The sequence below is a fragment of the Quercus suber genome, unplaced genomic scaffold (assembly GCF_002906115.3).
Source record: "Quercus suber isolate HL8 unplaced genomic scaffold, Cork oak 2.0 scaffold_585, whole genome shotgun sequence".
Lineage (NCBI taxonomy): Eukaryota > Viridiplantae > Streptophyta > Magnoliopsida > Fagales > Fagaceae > Quercus > Quercus suber.
Window position 1 is genome coordinate 181,392 of NW_027070030.1, and position 21,825 is coordinate 203,216.

General features: G+C 35.0%; 1 protein-coding gene across 4 annotated transcripts in view; it reads right to left on the reverse strand.

Annotated features, from left to right (window-relative positions):
• Positions 1-19,537, reverse strand: part of LOC112004325 (potassium channel SKOR) — a 34,228-nt gene extending 14,691 nt beyond the window's left edge. Inside the window, exons 1-9 of one of the 4 annotated variants that reach the window (XM_024036554.2) lie at positions 16,617-16,879; positions 16,322-16,460; positions 13,844-14,132; positions 12,053-12,392; positions 11,330-11,625; positions 9,995-10,075; positions 8,231-8,329; positions 6,504-6,728; positions 6,087-6,275 (exon numbers count right to left, since the gene is read on the reverse strand). In XM_024036554.2, the coding sequence (XP_023892322.1) occupies positions 6,087-6,275; positions 6,504-6,728; positions 8,231-8,329; positions 9,995-10,075; positions 11,330-11,625; positions 12,053-12,392; positions 13,844-14,132; positions 16,322-16,338 (1,536 nt within the window). In that variant the 5' untranslated portion in view covers positions 16,339-16,460; positions 16,617-16,879. Of the gene's footprint in view, positions 1-6,086; positions 6,276-6,503; positions 6,729-8,230; positions 8,330-9,994; positions 10,076-11,329; positions 11,626-12,052; positions 12,393-13,843; positions 14,133-16,293; positions 16,461-16,616; positions 16,880-19,255 lie in introns of those variants that run through there. The other 3 variants (XM_024036555.2, XM_024036553.2, XM_024036556.2) reach the window with 3 other exon arrangements.
• Positions 19,538-21,825: the final 2,288 nt, after the last annotated feature.

Sequence of the window (21,825 nt, forward strand, 5' to 3'; positions counted from 1 at the left end):
CAATATGTTTTCAAAACAGAGGGGTGGCTGAGGATCTCTGTGAAGCTATTGGTGACGTAAACAAAAATACAGATAGTACAGAGATGGGGAGTTCGAGTAACAGTGGGCATATCTTTACCCCTCTGTCGTGATCGTCTTATATCCTCCAGGCAAGGCAAGGAGAGTTAGGTGTCTTTCAAGTATGAGAGGCTCCCAAATATTTGTTATTGGTGTGGGTGCTTGGATCACAATGATAAAGACTACGATCTGTGGATGGAAAGGGAGGGTACCTTATCATTGGAAAATCAAGAATATGATTCTTGGATTCGTGCTGCTCCAGTCTCTATGGCTAGGAAATCAGTGGTGAGGGTCCCAAGGTTCTATGCAGCAAAAAAGAAGTGTCAGAAGGCGGCGGAACACCAGGGAGATGAAAATCTCGGGCCGGTGACTAGGATGAATCCGGTGACCTCAGCCCCAGATAATCAGCCCCAAGATATGGATACTATGGATTTTACGGATGAAATTGAGGTGAATCAAATTCAAAAGGAGTCAACTATTGAAAGCCTAAATTTTAGCCAATTTGGCTCTCGTTTGAGAAGAGGGAATGGTATGGAATTGAAAGGAATGAAAAGAATAATTTTAGAATATTCTTCTCTTCTCTTGTTTGGAAGTTTTAATGAAGGGAATGAAAAGTCTATTTCTTTATTTGGGAGTTGAAGTGAGAGGGAATGAAATGGGTAGTAGAGAACACTCATTTCTCTTTATTCCTTTAAAATCTCAAATTTTCATTCCCCCGAAATTGAGAGGAATGGGAGGGAATAAAATTAGATTTAATGAATTTTTTGCTAAAACTCACAAAATGCCCCTATATATTCAACCCTTTATTTTAAAATAGAGATCTAATAGTAATATTGTCATAAAATAATTTCATTCCATTCCCTATATATTACTCCCAAACAAAATTACTTACATTTCATTCATTTCCACTCTTTTATTTTAAAACATCCAATCCAAGTTACTCAATTCCATTCCATTCCTTTCTTTTCCATTCTTTTCCGTTGCTTAAATACATTTCATTCCATTCCATTCCATTACATTCCCTTATGAACTCCGAAACGAAGCCTTAATGATAACCGAGTGATTCATGGTGGTGAGCTATTTAACAGCAAAATTCTTGAAATTGATAGGGAGTTAACAAATTTTGATGCTACAGAAGGCTCAAATCATGGACAAAAATTTTCGCACAACAAGGTAAATACTCATGAGCCATTCTTGGAAAAATTCCCAAATAAAAGTCCTATTCCCATATCAAATTCAGTGTCACGTGATCCTATGACAATTTCTCCCCAAGTGTGCATGCAACACCATCCATTCTCGGGGATATTTCGAATATTACTATAGACACAGCTACGGGGAAAAATTAGGTAAGTAAAAAATGGAAGAAGATTGCAAGGCAGAAACAAGACGTGGGAGTTTTGGTGATCCTTTCAAAGCGGAATTATGGAGGTGAAGATTATAATGATTTACCTAACAAGAGAAGGTCAGATTCTCAAAATGATCAAGAAAATTCAATTAGATGGGTGGAGGCTATGTTGTAACCCCACCAGGGCCAATGAATCTCCTTTGTTGGAACTGTCATGGGCTTAGGAACCCACAGACAGAGCAAGAGCTTGGTGATTTAATACAGGTATAAGATCCCTTAGTTGTATTTTTGCCTAAAACATGGCTACAAAAGGCTAGGTTAGAAGTTTTGTGTGCGAGGTTTAAATTTGGTGGTATGCTTAGTTTTTCCAGAGATGCTAGGGGAGGGGATATGGCTGTTTTTTGGAAGAAAGATGTTGATTTTTCAGTTGATACTTATTCTCCTAATCATATAGATGCTATCGTTAATAAAGGCAAAGAAGATGAATGGATGTTTACAGGTTTCTACGGGGAACCTGAAGCTGTTAACCATCAAGTGGCTTCGGCGACTTTAAGAAGATTGAAGGCTAAATACTCGATCCAAGGGTGTTGTGCGGGGGATTTCAATGAGATTACAAGGGCTCATGAGAAACTGGGTGGAAGACTAAGGCCAGAAAGACAGATGCAAGAATTTAGGGATGTACTGGATGAATGTGGCTTCAAGGATTTGGGTTACAAGGGTGGAAAATTTACGTGGTGCAATGGACAGCGGGAAGGATATACAATTTGGGAAAGACTAGATAGAGCCGTTGCTTCTACTGACTAGTTAGCAAAATTCCAGGCCTCCAAGGTGGTGCATTTGGAGTGTGGATCATCGGATCATTAAACTATACTTATCCACCTTGCTGGGATCCCCTAAAAATCTCAGAAACCTTGGAGGTTTGAAATAGAGTGGTTAGAAGAGGAGGGGTGTAGGGAAGCCATGGAATCAGCCTAGTTATGTGAAATGGAAGGGAGACCGATGAAGGGAGTTGAAGGCAAGATTCACCAATATAAAAAGAAATTACAATGGTGGAGCCGAATGGTTTTTGGGAATGTTATCAGATCTTTGAAAGATAAAAAGTAGAAATTGCATAAAGCTGAAGATCTCGTAATCCGAGGAGGCAGTATGGCAAGGGTTCAACAATTAAAAAAAGAGATTAATGTACTACTAGTAAGAGAAGAGAATATGTGGAAGAAACGATCAAGGCCTCTTTGGCTGCATGAAGGGGATCAAAACACACGTTTTTTCCATAGTTGTGCAACACATCGATACAGGAGGAACAAGATTTCCGAGATTGAAAATTTTGTAGGAGAATTATGTTCGTCTGAGGAAAGTATCTCGGCTGTACTCATAGGCTTCTACTAGAATTTTTTACATCCTTGGAACCCAGTCAGATTGAGCTAGAAGTGGACCCCATCCCAGAGACAGTCTCGGCTGAAATGAATGCTGCTTTGTCTAAAGAATTCACCAGAACAGAAGATAAAGCTGTACTTAAACAAATGGAATCTCTAAAGGCCCCAGGGCCAGATGGTCTACCGCCTCTATTTTTCTAGCACTATTGGCAACAAGTAGGAGATGAGGTCTCTACAGCAGTTTTGCACTACTTAAATTTAGGTTCTATCCCTCCTTCTATTAACCATACTTATATTACTCTAATTCCTAAAGTCAAAAGTCCAATCAGAGTATCGCCCTAGCTATTTGTGCAATATTATTTATAAACTCATCTCTAAGGTGGTAGCAAACAGGCTTAAGAAAATCTTACCTCATTTGGTGTCCAAAATCCAAATCTCAAAGTACTTTCTAGTCTAACAAATCTATCTTTGATAATGTTTTGGTTACCTTTGAAACACTGCATCACATGAAGATCCAACAATCCAAAAAAAAAAAAAAACAAGTTTTATGACTCTTAAGTTGGATCTGAGAAAGGTGTACGATAGAGTAGAGTGAGGTTTTTTGAAGAGAACCATGGAAAAGATGGGTTTCTATGAAAAGTGGGTGTCTCTCATCATGTATTGCATCAGTACAATATCTATTCTATCTTAGTTAATGGTGAACCGAATGGGGACATTAGACCATCAAGACGGATTCAGCAAGGAGATCCTCTTTCTCCTTACCTCTTCCTATTGTGTTCCGAAGGCTTAAATAGGTTGATTCAGAAAGTTTCCAGTGATGATTTGATCTAGGGCTTCTCCTGGTGTAGAGTTGGGCCTAGAATCACGCACTTATTTTTTGCAGATGACAGCTTGCTACTTTGTCATGCAAATATAGGTGATCTCCAAGTGATTCAAGATATACTGACGTTGTATGAACACGCATCTAGGCAACAAGTCAACAGAGGTAAGACTATAATGTTCTTTAGCAAAGCTGTACCAGAAGAGAGGAAATTGGACATTATAAATTTCCTAGGGGTCCCTAAAATAAGAGAATATGAAAATATCCTGGTCTCCCAGTTGTGGTGGGGAGAAATAATAAGGCAACCTTGAACTATATCAAAGAAAGGGTCTAGAACAAACTTTAAGGCTGGAAAGAGAAGCTACTATCCCAAGCAAGCAGAGAGATTTTGCTAAAAGTGATGGTACAAACTATACCAACTTTTACTATGACTTGTTTTAAGCTCCAAGTTGGCCTTTGCCATGAAATTGAGATGATGATTATTAAGTTTTGATAGGGGCAAAAAGGAGAGCAGAGGAAAATTCACTGAAAGAACTGGGGGACTCTGTATGAACCAAACGTTCAAGGCGGGATAGGCTTTAAATTCTTGGTAAAATTTAATGAGGCGATGCTAGCAAAATAGGTTTGGCATTTGTGGAATGACCAATCTTCCCTCTTCTACCAAGTATTCAAAGCAAAGTATTTTCCAAATGGGTCAATTTTTTATGCTAAGGTGTCATTTGGCTCCTATGCTTGGCAAAGCATTCTAAAAGCTGGAAGGGTCATAACAAATGGGATGCAGTGGAGGATTGGTGATGGGGAAATTGTACGAATTTATGAGGATTTTTGGCTGCCTGGAAATTTGTCTACAAAGTTGGCTTCACCCCGTGGTAATTTTCCTGCAGGTGCTACTATTTCCCAGTTGTTCGAGCCAGAGACGGGCGGCTGGAATGTACCACTAATTGAAAATGATTTTTTACCTTTTGAAGCCCAGAAGATACTAGCTATCCCTTTATGTATAACTAGGCAGCAAGATATTACAATCTGGCCAAGATGCAAAACGGGCTCATACTCAGTTAAAACAGGATACCAGCTTCTCAATGAGTTGGATGATAGGGAGAGGGCATCAAGTTCTGATAATGTAGAGGCAAAAACTTTCTGGTCTCACATCTGGAAATTGGATGTTCCAAATAAGGTGACAATGTTCATGTGGCGTGCTTGCTCCGAGGCCTTACCAACAAAGATGAATCTTAGAAAGCGGAAGATTTTGGATAACTCTCTGTGCAGTCAATGCTCTAAGGGTGAGGAAGATACTATCCATGCTCTCTGGGATTGTGATGATCTACATTGTATTTGGGACCATGGTTTTAACTGGATTCAGAGAGACTTCCACACCTTGCCTCTTTCTCCGACCCAGCCAATGTAGCTAATAAACAACCACGGCAATTGGAGATTTTTGCCATGATTGCTTGGTCAGTTTGGACTAGAAGAAATAAACTTCGGTGCAAAGAACCGAGTCTCCCCCCAGAAAAAATATTAGACCACGCAAGATCTTTGTTGTCAGAATTCCAGTGTAAAGCCACTGCAAAACCACAGAAGCCAAACCCAATCCCTATAAAGTGGAACCCTCCAAACTGTGAAGCTTTGAAGATTAAATATGATGGGGCTATTTTTGCTGATACATTTGAGGCAGGAATCGGTGTCGTTATCAGAGATGGGAGTGGGACAGTTTTGGCTGCCCTAACAGAAAAAATTGCTATGCCTACATCGGTGGAACCGGTAGAGATATTAGCTGCTAGGAGGGCAGCCCAGTTTACAGTAGAACTTGGCTATCAGCAAGCCATATTCGAAGGGGACTCAGAACTGTTCTTCAAAGCTCTTTCGGAGGTGGTTCAATCTCTTTCACCTCTTGGTCATCATGTTAAAGACTTCATGTCTGTTGCAGGCTCATTAAGAGCCTATTCCTTCTCTCATACTAGGATGTAGGGCAATTGTGTCGCTCATGCCTTAGCAAAGAGAGCTAGCTTTTCTTCTCCATTATTAGTTTGGATGGAGTCTCTTCCTCCAGACATTTTACATTTTGTAGTTTCTGATTCACTTTAGTTAATGAATAATACTGTGAGGTACTGTTTCTCAAAAAAAAAAAAATTGGGAGAGGAAATGTCACCCACTAATTTGGGAGTAATTGGACAGGACATCAAAGATGTGGCTTAACTAATGTGGTTTCGTAATTAGCTTTAGATCTCCTATTCTATGTAAAAGCAACAAACATTTTTGCTTTTCACTGTGTCACATAAATTTATATGGCTTCGACGATTCTCCTTTGATTCACTAACCTTTCCCTCATCCAAGACTCTTTAGAGAAAAAACCAAAGTTTCCAGTTTATATTACTGAGATAAAGCAATTAGGAAAAAAGTATGAACTAGTTAACAAAAATTAAAAAGGAAGGTGAGGGTATGTTAGCACTCTATTTGACAATTAAAATGTAACTCAGTTTTCTAAAATCCATACCAAAGGCGATCTTCCGTCATAATCTGTCTTATTGGGATCGGCTCCTGCATTGATCAAACGTTTTAGTCGATAAATATCTCCATCATAGGCTGCACAATTAAGCCTCATAGCCAGCTCTGATTCATGCTGTGCAATATATAGTGTGATATCTGATTCCAAAATCTTTCTTTGGAGATTGGAGTCCTTTCCCTGTTGTTGATTGAAGTGTTAGAATGTTATATATACTGACAAGATTTCTGGGTCTTCTCAGTAAATAGAAGACAATTATTTTGCCAGCAAGTGGACACAATTAAATTCACTTTTCAGAAAACAACAAAGGCATTGACAATCATCTCCCATGGACCATATTTTTTGGGTAACAGAGATCAAATGGAAGGAAGAGTAAGATGAAAATGGATATTTGCAAGCACAATTTACCTCAAGGAGATTTTTTAAGATAATCCGTCCATCAGAGAAACAGATCCCCAGGATTTCTTTAAAACATTGTTTATCAAGTCGCAAGACCCTACATAGATCAAGAACTTGAACTGTATAAGGCTGAGGAGTATTGCAAAGAAAAGAAACCTCGCCAAATGATTTATTGACTTGCAAACGCATAACACATTCTTCTGTTTCATCATCATCCACCTTTCCTACCCCCTCCTGTAGATAATATCTAAGTAATCAAGTCCAAAATTCAGGAATATGTTGATACACAGATGTGCATGTGCACACACAAAACAGAGGCATATATCCAGATAAATTATATTTAAAATATAAAAAGAATGATAAAATAAAGATATCCAAAAATATAAATACCAGCTTTAGATATGAAAGATGTACTTAAAGATTGATACCAAGTCTATATTTTTGGTTGTGCAATCTAGGATTGTTTCACTACATTTATTTGTCAAGTAGCCATTGTTTGTGAATTGCTTTGTCGATTATCATTAAAAAGTCATAACCCAGCACTGCTCCAACTTGAGTCTTGAGTGGGATCTTGAGAGAGGAGACTTGGATAAGATCCTGCCTTCCCAGTACTTTTATCATGAATAAGTATGGTTGTCTTCTAATATAGAAAAAAAGGATAAACATTTTATACTTTTCTAACTGAACATCAATACTTCTATAAATAATGATTCTTTTTTTTTTTGTTCATTACACTCACATACATGTATCCCAATTATCTGTCTGTATGTATGTGTTGACTTGAATTTCTAACATGCTAAGGCACACAAGGTTTTGGAACTACCTAAACCTAACTACCACATTTAACATAATTTGACTTACTTCCACAATGGCAGCACAAAGGACAGTGGTGGGGTGAGGAACTAATTTTGGAGGGGAGTGGGGAGGGAGACTGAAAATAGGATGACAACACGAAGAAAAAATGTCTAAATTTTTTTTTTTTTGGCATGATACAAGTACTATGTAAAATCAATATGAAGGAAGATTCTAAAAAATAAATAAATAAATTATGCAAAAAGAAAATTTCTCATGACCCTGGTGTATGCAAAAGTAATTATATTGATTGTTAAGATAAATATGGAAAAAAATGACAAAAATAATTAAGGTATTTTCAAAAATATTCTAGTAAACTAAACCTAGAGCATTGAGGTAGGCCTAACTATCAATTCTAAATGTCCATTCGACTTCTACTAGTTCAATTTGTAATGACTATTACTAACATATACACAAACTTTGGGGTTTCTAAGAGAGAAGAGAGAAGTGCTAAGAGAGAGAGAGAGAGAGAGAGAGGTGTACAGAATTATCGTGAACTGTATTATGGGTATCCAAGACATTATTCTTCCACCATAGCCTATTGTGATTGGCTTATTGGTAACATCTGTTGCTGTGTAAGAGGCTTCAGTCAATGTAAGATCTTTTCACTATTAAAGAGTTATAAATTTTCTTGACATAAAAATTTAACAGTTATTTAGAGGGAGCATATTATCTAATTTTCAGTAGTAACTATGCATATGCAAATGCTTTGGGAAATTTTGTGATTTTGGGGTCTTTTTTTTTTTTTTGAAGGGGGTGGGGGGTGGTGCAGAGAGAGAAGGGGGTTGCCCTTAAGTTAAACATAAAAATAAGATATAATATATATATATATATATAAGCATTGAGAAAGACATTTGAGAGATGAAAGCATTGACAATTCATACCACTTCACCGTGACATATGATATAAAGTTGATCTACTACTTTTCCCTGTTCTATAATCACTTCTCCTGGGAGAAAAAACTCCTCATTGACTCGGGCTGCCTGATAAATCATGGAATGAATAAGAGTCATTTCCACTGAAAGAAGCTGAGCTTCTTATTATCAATTCTGTTTTATATGTTTGAATATTATGAAGAGATATCAGATAATGACAATATAGGAGAGAAAGCAAAGAAATAATGGGAAAAAAATATGAGAGGGGGCATATAATTGAAACTAATTTGTTCATAAAATTAGACTGACAAGACTGAAAAAGGCAACGAGCTGGCCCTTGACCAATATTCAACTTACACTAAAAGGTGCCTCACTTAAAATAAATGCATTGAACAAAATTTTTATATACGGAAGCTATTAGACTGGCCAAGGCAAGGAGAACTAGATGTACCAGCTATTTGGGTACCCACAGTGTTGGAATGCAATACTAACTCTCTAATTAAATACATAATTCAAAAAAATAAATAAAAAAGGCATGCTGGGTGCCCATTACAATGAGTTAATTGATTATTGCACAACTTCTTGGAATTTGAGATTTCGAAGGCACTTTAGAGTGCCAGTTTATTTTAAGAGCAGAATACTTGTTGCCAAAATTCAGATCTTCACAGGTTGGAAAATTTTTGTTATACCAATCAGTCTTATGAAACTCTATTCAGCTGCATATCTAAATTGTGAGTCTATTCAGCTTTATATCACATTGAAGTTGATTGCCACTTTATTCAAGACAAGATTCTAAGTGGAGATGTTACTACACCGTTTGGGAAGTCTAAAGACCAATTTGCTGATATCTTTATTAAGGCATAATATATGAGTTGTTTTAGAGCCTACATGTTCCAAGCTGGACTTATATGAAATTTATGATCCAACTTGAGGGAGAGTGTTAGAGAAACAGAAAGATGATATTATGGGTTGTACTCATGTGTTGTGTGGGTGGTACTCTTTTAGATGAGTCCCGATCAGATGTTCTTATCTCCCATTCAAGAATATTCAGTGTCCTATTGTAACCACCCTTTCCTATATAAGAAATGAATAAAAAGAGGGCTGGGTATCCAGTATTTTCCAGCCCCTCCTTATCACTCTTATTGTTTTCTTTCCTTTGTCAACACTTACAATTACATTAAACCAACTGGAGATTACAATTTACTGCAGTTCGAATTCAACACAATCAGAAAACCAACAACTTCTAAGTTCCTAAAAGTGAATCTAACGTAATTAAATCAAAATGAAAACTTTTAGTTGGTATACTAATGCTCACGATGAATAAACAATTACTAATTTGCTTTATAGGTTAACAGATTCAATAAACAGAAGTGCAAAAGGGATACCCTAGTCCACAAGGAGTATACAGAGGAAAGCCCACAATAAAAAGAAGGCATGAAAAATAAAAGCACAAAATTTAATTAATGGAAGCTTAAGGTGTCCGAGAACTCTAGAAAGTTCATAGCAGAGGAAGTATGAGACATCAAAGTCCAGTAAACAATTGCTAATAACGACAACAGTGAATTTTGCATGAAGAAAGTCAAACTGGGGCTATATGCCACTGAAATGGAATGGCAATTTGGATAAATTAAGATCTATGACATCAATGGGCATGATCAAGTTCATAGATATCATATGACTTTCAACTTCTGAAAACATATAAAGTCCTGAATTTATAGTTGTTCAACCTTTGTACTTCAAATTCTACTTTAGATATATAACATGATGGCTTACGATCTGCTTGATGAATCCCTCAGAACACTCCTTGAAAAGAGAAGCTCCTTTAACATGCTGCTCATATAAGTTCTGTGAAATCTGCATAAAAGAAACAATGAAATGATACACAGACATACAAATCAAGCGCTACTAGAAATAAACAAAGTATCAAAAGAAAAACAGATACATGGATACATTCAATGAACAATATAAGGTAAGTATTTAAAAAGCTGCCACATGAATTATTCATCCCACTGACTGTCGACATATCCACCTCAAAAAGTCCTCTAACTATTGTGTCTGGCACTCTTCTTCTTACTCAACTCAACTTAGAGAACTAGGTCATTGCAGGAAATCTGAGAATCATCTTCCACACTTTATTATCAATTCACATTTTACAAGTCAAAATTATTTCCACAAGGAAACAAGTACAATTACCAATTCTTATTAACCATCCCAGGAGGCCAAGTGATACTTCAATAAAGGCTAATGTGAAAAATTAAAGAGAGTTTGGGGAGGAGGTGCACCTTTAAGGTAATTATGACTCATCCAACAGGGTAAAAAGGGGGAGAGAGAGATGTAATTAATAAATGGAGAATTCAGATTTTATTATTCAACATACACGCATTGCATATATTGAGGTAAAATGCATGAAACTAACAGCAATTTTTTCCTATTCAACCCAAGGCCATGAGTATTCTAACAACTTCATCAAGACATAGAATTATTGTGTGTATTAATTGCTTTCATAATCCATATATTCTACTTCACTTTTAAACTCTAAGTACAATGACCAATAGAACTGATTAAGAGTCCAAATGTTCTAGCAGCCTTCTAGCATGTGAAAATGACAAATTTTCCAAGAAAAATATTTCATTCTACCATTTACCTTCACATGCAAAGGTTTGAAGCACCCAAGTTGAATTTGACAAGATATGGAATGGATAATATTGTGTCTGATACACCTTCTGTCAAATGCCTAAATAGTTGGTGAAAATGACAAATGCGAAATACATTTCTAGTCCACTAGAACTAGAAGTGCTTTTGCGTACCTCTTAATATGCCTTTGTGACAGATTGATATTTTCTAAAATGAGTGCCACAACATAAATAATAAAAACCTAGGTTTTATCTTTGAGTATCAAAAGATTCAAAACAAATACGGGCCCTGTATTTGCAAGATATTACCCAAAAAGGGGGTTACCAAGACTTGAACCAATATCTCACAGACAACACCTGGCCTCTTGTATCACATTGGAGAACCATCAATAAGTGTGCCTACAACTTATATCAAGCATACCACATACTAAAGTGTACAAGCTAAACCAATTGTATACAGACAAATGATTGATACCTTAGTGCGAATAGAGGCTGGAATGTCCTGAAGCAAAGCACCTTCTGTGTTGCTGCGTTCGTACTGTAATCGCAGATGACCTTTGATCTCCTTACTTATTTGCCTATCAATATTGTTTTTATTCAAATATGTGATAAGCTCAGCCATTTTATCCCGAAATTTTTCTGTCTTTGACCCTCTTACTACTAATGCTGCCATGTTACCAAGCAGATAAGCACCCAGAATCATGTCAAATGAAACATAAACCATGATGAATATCATCTCCCTGACATTGACTGCATGTATCTCTCCATAACCTGAAAAATAAAGCATATTATCAGTACATACAGATTCAACGAAGCATCCCAACTCTGATACAAGAAACTCAAGACTGAAAAATAAACAAATAAACTCTGATTAATGAGGGACCAGTATGACATTGTGAAAATAAATGTACTAATCTAGATTTTATAAAAGAAAACCATTATGGCACAGCACTGCTTCATAGAAAAAAGAGAAGGATCATTATCAACATTTTCTGAATATAAAAGTTGGGTTTTACATGTTAATGAGAAGAGAAGAAAAACACAGTAATGTTCATAAGAAAATAGATGAGTTCATAAATAGAGAATGTGCCCGCCACTCACACACAAGCACGGTAATCTTTGAGTGTTTTCCCTACAGATAATAACTTAATCATTAAATTTGTTTCTCTTCAAGGCAGAAAATATAGAGAAAGCTTACCAACAGTCGCCATGGTAACAATGGCAAAATAGAGAGATGTCACATAACGCTTCCAGAGATCAATTTCTCTGAAGTGTGAATAAGTGTAGTCACCCATCTTCAAACTTCCTATCCATGTGTAACCTTCATTAGCAGCAGGCACGGTTGTAGCAAGATAGTAAAAGATGCAGGCTGCCGTATGCGTGCAATAGAGTTCAACAACAAAAAGTTTCAGAATTCTCGTGGCAAGGTAATTTATCCGGATATCTTTCTCCAACTTCTCAAAAAACTCTGTCACTCTGAGCGCTCGACTTAGCCTAATCCATAACAGATACCTCACTAGCTCGTGTCTACCAGAAACCTGATCAGAGTAATTGTGTTCAGATTATCATATTAAGAGTGACTGAGGTAAGAAAAATATCGCAATCACAAGAATGACCCTATATGCCATCTCTAGGGCTCATTCAAGAATAAACAACTTGTGACATGGTAATTGATCAGATTAATTATTGTAACATATGATCCTAATGTCCCCTTTTTTTTTCTTTTCCCATCAAGATAAATGCATTCTAAAGCAGTAGTGTTTCTTCGTAATTGAATCTCATTAGCAGTTGCAGTTAGAGCTTTACATGGCCAAAGTACTTTTAAGCCACATTAGTGAGACATGCCATCCCATCTTTGAGAGCTTGAACATTGTAGGACCAATAATTTATTAATTTTATCGGTAAAATTCCTAAAAATAGCACTAAACTGGTAGTGCACTATTACATATGTGGTAACAATACAAAAACAGCTACATATTAATTTGTGGGCAACCACGTACCACAACACATGTGCTGGTGTATGTTACATTGAATACGAAAGAACAAAGGCATAAAAAGTGGAATAAAACAAAGTCTAGAAAAGGACACTTGATGAAGGTGATAATAAACTAATATAGAATATGGAAAAATAATAAACATGCATGCATGCTATACAAAGTAAAATGTAATCCATCCCATCCAAAAAAAAAAAAAAAAAAAAAAACGTAGTCCAGATTAGTTCCTTAAGGAAACTTGACACTCTGTCATGTCCCAATTAGTTCAGTGTTGTTTGATCCCTAGGCACAAAAAACACTTAACACTGCTTGAAAGTTCCCTGCTCCTCTCTTAACTCTTTTAATTTCTTCCAACAACTTGTTTTCACTCTATATCAAAAGATGGAGAGAGAAGCAGGAGTGGTTACGGAATAAATTGGATTTTTTTTTTTTTTTTTTTTAAAGTTTTGGTGCTACTCGATTATTTTACTAAAACTGCAAACTTTTTTATTGAGAGTACGGTAAATAAAGATAAAAGCTGCAAACTTTTTATTGAAAGTACGATATATATATATATGTATATATAAATGTAAAAATTAGTTGAAATAGTATAAAAGTTCGGTTAATGTGTGCTTTAACGGCACAAATTAAACCATCTATTTTTTGAAACATTTTTTCAAAAATTAAAAAAACTGTCAATAATTTTTTAGTTCTCGAAAAAATATTTTAAAAAATGATTACTTATTGTGTGTCCTTATGACACACATTAAAAAAATTCATAGTATAATAGAACTTAAAAATAGTACCAAAAATACAATAAATGTCACAGAAGCAAAAATAACTTTTTTATCGGCAAAAACATAGGAGTATTATTTATTGCCATAATTCTTTACCCCTTTTTTTTAATTATTGGCAGAAATATATTAGCCTTGCGTTTAAAAAAAAAAAAGAAAAAAAAGGGACAGTATTGGATAGCTAAAAAAGAGAGAGAATTAATTAATAGGTAATAGGTGTACCTTGTAGATAGCATCCCAGGGAAAACAACCGAGAAAATCAAAGAGGAAGCGAGACTTAAGGTAGCGAAGTGCAATGAGATAGCGGTTGGAGACAATGCGGTAGGAGTGGGAGTCACGATAGGCGACGAAGAAGCGAACGACAATGTCGATGAGAAAGGCGAACTGACCAGCAATGTCAAGGAGGAAGAGGTTCTCTGGGAGGCCTCTGAAGAATCCAAACTCGAGGGGCGTGAAGAAGGACGAGTAGACTGCCCATATCAGTATGAAATGTGTCCATATCATGTACCACCTGCCACCAATTTCAATTCAGACCGCCGCGGGAGATTCATCTGTGTTTCTACTTTCGTTTCTATTCTATTCACACCATAATAAATATAGGACCTAAACTGTCACAATTAAAATGGATGAGGTTTTATTTATCTCAAATATAAGTTTATTGGTTTTTTTTTTTTTTTTTTTTTCGGAGAAAGAAGTTCTAAAATTAATCGAGCTTCACTTCTTTGACCCAAAACCTATTACATCACAAATCAAATGGGGGTGGATTAGATTAGTTACTGCACAAAATGTTTAATCTTCCTATGGATAATTAAACTCGTTTTAAGTGGTTTATTAGTCAACACAATCACATAGTTAAATTTAATTACAAAACTTAAACTAATTTGCCCTTATTTTTAAACTTTTGTTAAGTTAACATGTTTTACACTCACATTGTGAATATTGATACAATTATAAAAGAATAAATAAATAAAAGATCAAATTAAAATTTTATTTTATATATATAAATATAACATTTATGTGCCACACGCATTAAAAAACACTATTATATATATATATATATAATGCCTTCTAGTATTAAACATTTCATAAGGAGAAAATTTATATATAAAAAGAAATTCCACCCTCAAATGATGTGAATTTTAAAACAACAGTTTACTTCTATTTTTATCTAGAATTTTTCCTTTCTATAAAAGTTTTTTTTGAAAAAAAAAAAAAAAAAAAAACCCATGCAATCTCATAACACTCACCAACTAAGCCGCAAATAATCCCCAAAATATTATTCTACTAAAAACTTTAACATGGAAAGACGATCTAGGGGAGAAAAGAACAAAAAAACAGAATAGATATTTCACATGTGGGGCGGTCCAGTGTAGGTCCAGAGTTTGGAATCCAAACCCCTGGGCCCTAACTTTTATGACTTTTTTTTGCTAAATTAACTTTTATGACTTATGGTTATATGTGTCGGCTCATTTATTATTCCATTTATTTAATTTAAACAAATAAACAATAGATATTTTGTATGATAGTCGTGTGTTATCCAATTATTCTATTTTAGTCTAATAATAGAAATTTGGAATTTAATTTTCCTTCTACACCAAAAATCGATTGATATTTTAGTCATAAAGAACAAATCATAAAAAATGAACGCCATAAATTGAAACTCTATAAAATTGAGTGATTTTAAGAATAGTACAAACTAATATTTATCTACATAAAGTTTATAAACTTGTCATTTATTAAAAAACTAATTCCAATATTAATTTATTAAAAATTTTAAAACATAATTTATTAGACGTAAAACATTTTCAAGTATCTTTGGTATGACAAGTAAAATATTTTAAGTAAACCACCAAAACTAATGGCTCAACCAGCAAAGCCAATAGTACCAAAGATCCAATGACCAAACCATCAAAATGGTGGCTTTTGCTACCGAATTGCCGGCAACTGTCACCGGAGTGGTGTCTCTGATGACTAGACCACCCACACTAGTTGTCTTCAATTATCAGACCACCGGCACCAATCATGGGAGCAATCGATCTGCATGTAATCTGATCTTGGACCTTGGCACAAGTTGCTAGAGCAATGGCTCTAACTATCGAACCATTGACACCAATCGCTAGAGTGGCGACTTTGGCCACTGAACTGCCAACACCAGCTGCCCGACCCACCATACTAATGACCTAGCCACTAAATAAGGTGAGGGAAGTCGCTGTGTGTTTTTATAAAATGTTTTACCAAATTTTTAAAAGTAAAAAATTTACAACTTTTTATAAACGATTTTACAATTAACAAAAAACGTTTTTCAAGTTTGACAATATTTTAACTACAAACAAATATCTAAAAGTAAAAAAATATTTTTTTAAAAATATTTTACTTCAAAATAAACTGAAGATAAATTAAGAATTAATAAGAACTCACAAACTCAACTGTAATAAACTAATACTGTTAAAATTGTTGTGAATCAGCGTTGCTTTTGAGGTATTTAGGCCCTATTTGGTTAGCGCGTGACTCATATCTCATAACCGATCACTCGCAACTCTTAACTCACATCAACAACTCAATTTTCAGCTAACCCACACATCAGTGTGTTTGTCACTCCATAACTCATAGCTTTTTAAACCCACTTTAACACTATTCATAGTCTATGTGTCAGAACGGTATTGTCTCTCTACATTCATTTCACTTGCGCGAGTTCCTCACATTCTTGTTTTCTCCATAGCTTTCAGCCACAGACTAGCAAAGAAAAGAAGGGAACCCGACTCGTGTTTCTCTGTCCTTTAGAGCCCAAACGAAATGAAGGGAAGCATAAACCTGCTAGATCGGCAATCGTCTCTCTCCTCTGCACAAACCCAAACAAAACCCACAGATACTAAAAGAAATAAACCCATAAGAAGTACCAGACAAACCCACGCAAAAAAAATTGACAGTTCTTGAACCAAACTATCCAACCCAAAGAGTGTTGGAAACAAACAAATCACAAGTTATATCGACTCACCTGAGAGAGATCTATTGGACTGAAAGAGTTGAGAGACTAAGAGAGCAACCAAAACTGCAATAGACCGAGCTAGAAACTGTGAGATGAAGACCTCATGAGAGCTGTGAGCTCCATGTGCAGAGTGTTGTGTTCAGTTTGAAGAAGAAAGCAAGAAGCACCGATGTGAAGAGATGAAGAAATAAAGAAAGAAAGAAGAGAAATAAAGAATGAAAGAAGAAGCAGCACATGTGAAGAAAGAAAGAAAGACAGGGAGAAAAGAAAAGGCGTTGGATTTTGATGTGATAGTACAAGCAACTAGGTCCCGTGACTCGTGTTTTACCAAATTGACACTTAACGTAAAAATCTGAAAATACCAACCATTTTGATAAGGGTATTTTTAGACCTACGAAGCTGACAGCACGAAGCATAAGACACGAAGCATAAGTAAACGGACCAAATATTTGATTGTTTAGTTGACAAGCCCACCCCACAATATAACGAAGCATAAGTAAACAGACCAAATATTTGATTGTTTAGTTGACAAGCCTACCCCCACAATATAGTAGATGGTCTTATTAGGCTGACGACATGACAAGATTGATGAACAAATTTTCGTGGGCAGACGGATCCAAAGGATGCGGACGAACCTCAACATGGACAAACCCAACAAAGAGGATGGACCCTAAGCGGATGAACCCAATAAAGGAGAATGCACGGTACTCACGTGGCTCCCACGTGGCTGGAAGTGCTCATCAAGGATCTTGATATGGAAAAATCTTGCACCCTATAGAAATTACGATCAAATTTACACCACTATATAACCCCCAAAACCCCCTCTCACAAAAGTATGCACAGTTTCTCTAAAGCTCATACTCTCTAGTATTGTTAGAGCCCTCTTCTAACTTAACTTTCAGAGGGTCTTTGGCGGGTACCCCATCGGTGCCCTTTGATTGGTTTTTCTCTTTTGTTTTTTAGGTGCACCCATTGACACGTGTGGACGATCAACTCACTGACGATTTTTATGCATCATCATATTTGTTCTCAATTCTCATCACTCATTCTCAATATTTTGAGTAATAAATTATGATAATTGAGTGATGAAAATCAAATCAAACAACCCTTGCATCAGTGGGACCCACATTTTTGGGTGATGAGTGATGGAAATTAAGATATGTGTGATGAAAACCAATAAACCAAACATAGCCTAACATTGGACTAGCAATATAAATTTACATTATAGACACAAAAAATGTGGTAAATGTTGTACACATTTACAAAAAGTGTACAATAACAATGTAAATTAAGAATTTTCCTTTAACCTATATACTTTTTGGAAAAAAGAAGACTTTATGTTTTCAATTTTCATTAAACAAAAAAAGAAAAACTAAAAGTTTACTTTTTTCACTGTAGAAAACAATCTATAATCTCATCTCAGTCCATAGAAAAACACAAACTTTGACTGGTGTTATTTACTAGGATGTAGTACTTTGCCAAACACAAAAATATTTCATCAAACCAAAGAGATCTCAGCAAAAAGAAAAGAAAAGAAAATAGTGAGAGAAAGGGAGAAAGAATCTCAGTGTAACCGTGCACTGGTTTGGAGAGATCCGATTGTCAGTCGTCGGCTGGAGGTTGCAGTAGACAACAAGGACTGAAGTATTGCATCTAGCGAATTGTGGAGGTAGATTATTGGAGATTTATTCCTTTTTAGTTATTTGTATTGATTGATTTTTCTTAGGGCTTTTCTTAACAATGGTTATAAGCTGTTGTAAGTACCTTATTCTTCTTCTTCTTTTTTCTTCTTCTTTTTAAGCTCTGACCTAAATCACAAGAACCGTCCACAATTTTCAAACTTGGGCGATTTGACTGTGATTCATGCGATTCATTCTTCTTTGCATATAACAGTTTTTAAGGTTAAAAAACTGTCTTAGTGAACGGCCCTGGTAAATTGGATCAAATTATACGGTCTAGTTCGGGTTTCACAATCATGGATGTACATAATACTAGCAATGTAAACTTACATTATAAACATAAAAATTTGGTAAATGTTGTACATATTTGCAAGGTCAAATTACAACTTATCTACTTATGGTTTGACCGAAATTTAAGTTGCTTACTTATGATTTGAGATTTGACATTTTACTCACCTGAGGTTTGACTAAAATTTAAGTTATCTACCAGTAGTTTGAAATCTCATGATCAAAGTATTTTGTTGGATTCCTTTTGTTCTTATTTGATTTAGTATTTTTATATTTTTTGTGTTTTTAGAGGAGAGACATAAAAGTTGAGCAAATTTACATATTTAGAATTGTTTTTAACAAATGTGAGTTACAAAACTCTAATTGAACTAATATCAAATGGATAAAGTGTCAAATTTTAAATCACAAATATGCAACTTAAATTTCAACAAAATTAGTGAATAAATTGTAATTTGTCCTATTTGCAAAAGTAGTGTACAATATCAATGTAAACTAAAAAAATTTCTTTTAACATGTTTACTTTTAGAAAAAAAAAAAATGTTTTCATTAAACAAAAAGTAGACAAAAAGTTTACCATTTTTTTCAACGTAAAAACCAATCTATAATCTCATCTCAATCTCAGTCCACCGAAAAACACAAACGAGTACAGAAAGAGATAAAAAGAGAGAGATATAGAGGTACCAGTTATCAGGATGAATGACAAAGCGCTGCAATCTGCTGCCTTCACTGCTGGAAGCGGGGTCTCCTCCAATCCCACTCACACTCATCTCTCTTAGCAACGCCTTGAAAGGCCTCTTCCATGACACCTTCTGAACCTCATACCCTTCGTCTTCTGACTCCTCATCTCCCCTTCTCCTTCCTTCAATATTCATCTTCCGAGCCTAGCTATATAATCAAAGATAGATATAATTCTATGTGAAAACTGATATTTGGAGCAGAAACACCCTTATCAATACCGAACCCAGTTCTTTTTCTTTTTCTTTTTCTTTTTTTGGATACAATGGCTGGTTTGTTACATATATATTGGCGTGATTGACATTTGAGAGCAGTGGGGATGCTAACTTTTTATTATTCCGCTAACTTTGTTCGATGCGAGATATCGGAATTTACAACAGTGTGATTTTTGGACAAAGGGAATCAGCGGACCTTAACTTTGTATTTTTATTACTGCTACTACTGGTGGTATACGTACATTGATCTCCATATTTTCTAGTGATAAAAGGAAACGCATGACAATATTTTCTGATGTACAAAATGATAAGATTGCTTTTGTTTTGTTTTTTTTTTTTTTTAAATAAAAATAATGATAAGATAATCATACATAGACACACATCCATATCATCATAATGATTATTTGGAAATAAAAATTAAAATTAAAATTAAAATAAAAATTAAAACCCTTTATAGTACAATCCTGGTTTAGAGGTGGCAAAATTAGATACTCGCGAACCTGACACAATACAAAATTAGTAGATTATGAGTTAAGGCTTAATGGGTTCGTGTCATATTCGAGTTGACACGATTGACTTGTTTAATAAATGGGTTGGGTTAGTGTTCATCACATTGAACTCGTTTAACCAGTCTGATTTATTTAATTAAATAACATTTTACCAATATACCCTTCAAACCCTAGATATATAAACTTACTAGTTGTTGTGGCTTATTTTCTTTAATATATTATGATTGATTATTTGTAATATTGATATATGCTTTAGTTTTGAATGATTATTTGTGATATAGTTACTCGTTAGTTCTGAATTTTATATTAAAAATATTTATATGTTTGGTTTTTCATAATTCATATCAGTTTGGTTCATACCAAAATTTGTTTTTTCTTTTCATTATGATAAAATCTGATAAACAAGTCAATACGACTAACGCGTTTAATAAATGGGTCGTGTTAGAGTTGAGGAATTTTGACATGTTTAATAAATATGTCGGATTAATGTTGACCCATATAATTTGATACTCATTAGTCGACATGATACGAACTTGACACGCGAACACGAATTCCCACCACTATTATGGTTACAACTTACAAGCACCTTGTCATGCTTGTAACTTTCCATAGCAAGAAAGTTGAAGTTGAAGCAATTTTTTTTTTTCCTTAATAATTAGTTGAAGCCCAAACTTAGAATCATTAAAAAATAAGAAATGATAAGCAGACATTAAATAAATAAAATTTTAAAAATTACAATATTTTTCACAATAGTTTGGCACACTTTTTCTGGTTCTCATCTTAATGTACTATTAATATTACTCTTTTATCTATCACTAACAATACATCTACTAAAGGTTGTGAAAATTTTTGTGTTCTAGATTCTCTTCAAAAAAAATTAACACTACAATCTCTCCAAAAGTGCCTCATTTATGCTAAATCAATATTGGAAACGCCACCAACCAAGAGTTTGAGAAATTATAAGATTTTCATGGTGGACAAGCGATGTGGTCCATCATTCCACTAAAAAACTCCTACTTATTTAAAATTGCTAAGTTAGAAAAAAAAAATAGAAATTGATTACTGACTCAGCAATTTTAAACAAGTGAGAATCTTTTAGTAGAATGGTGAACAAGTGACATGGTTCACCAGAACACTGTATAATTTCTCCAAGAGTTCGAAGGTGAAAAGATTAATTGAGTTTCTTGGAATTTTTGCCCAAAATCAGCTCATGGTACAATTATCGTGCGCAAATAAGCAAATTGCTCTGAACCAGTCAGAACCACACATAGTTTATACAAAAAACATTTACTTTAAAAAACTAAACAAATTCTCTACCACTTAATTGAGTCAGATTTTTGTAAGGAATTCCAAATTGTTGGGATTTTCACTTCGAAAAAAACAAACCCAATAAAAAACCCTTATAAAACCCAAATGCCCAAACAAACTTGGGAAATACCATCTACAACTTGGTTAAAATTTCTACAAATTTGGATGAATGCGATGCTAGGAAATGAATTTGCCTGTTCGATCCTAAGGTCATGGCTTTTGCGAAGGGTGATGATACTCACAAATACATAGAAGGTTTCTAAAGGATTTTTGTAAGCCAAACTGGGTGCCCTTTTCTGTATGGATTCTTCCGCTATTTATAGATGGAGGATCTCAATTTGGTATTGCAAATGCTATATTTTAGCATTAATGCACCAAACAAGCCCAGTATCAGGACTTGCAAACACCAACTATTGCAAAAAAAATTTGTAATAGTGCTACAGTACAATTCTACCTTTAGAATTACACTATAGCACTATTCTAA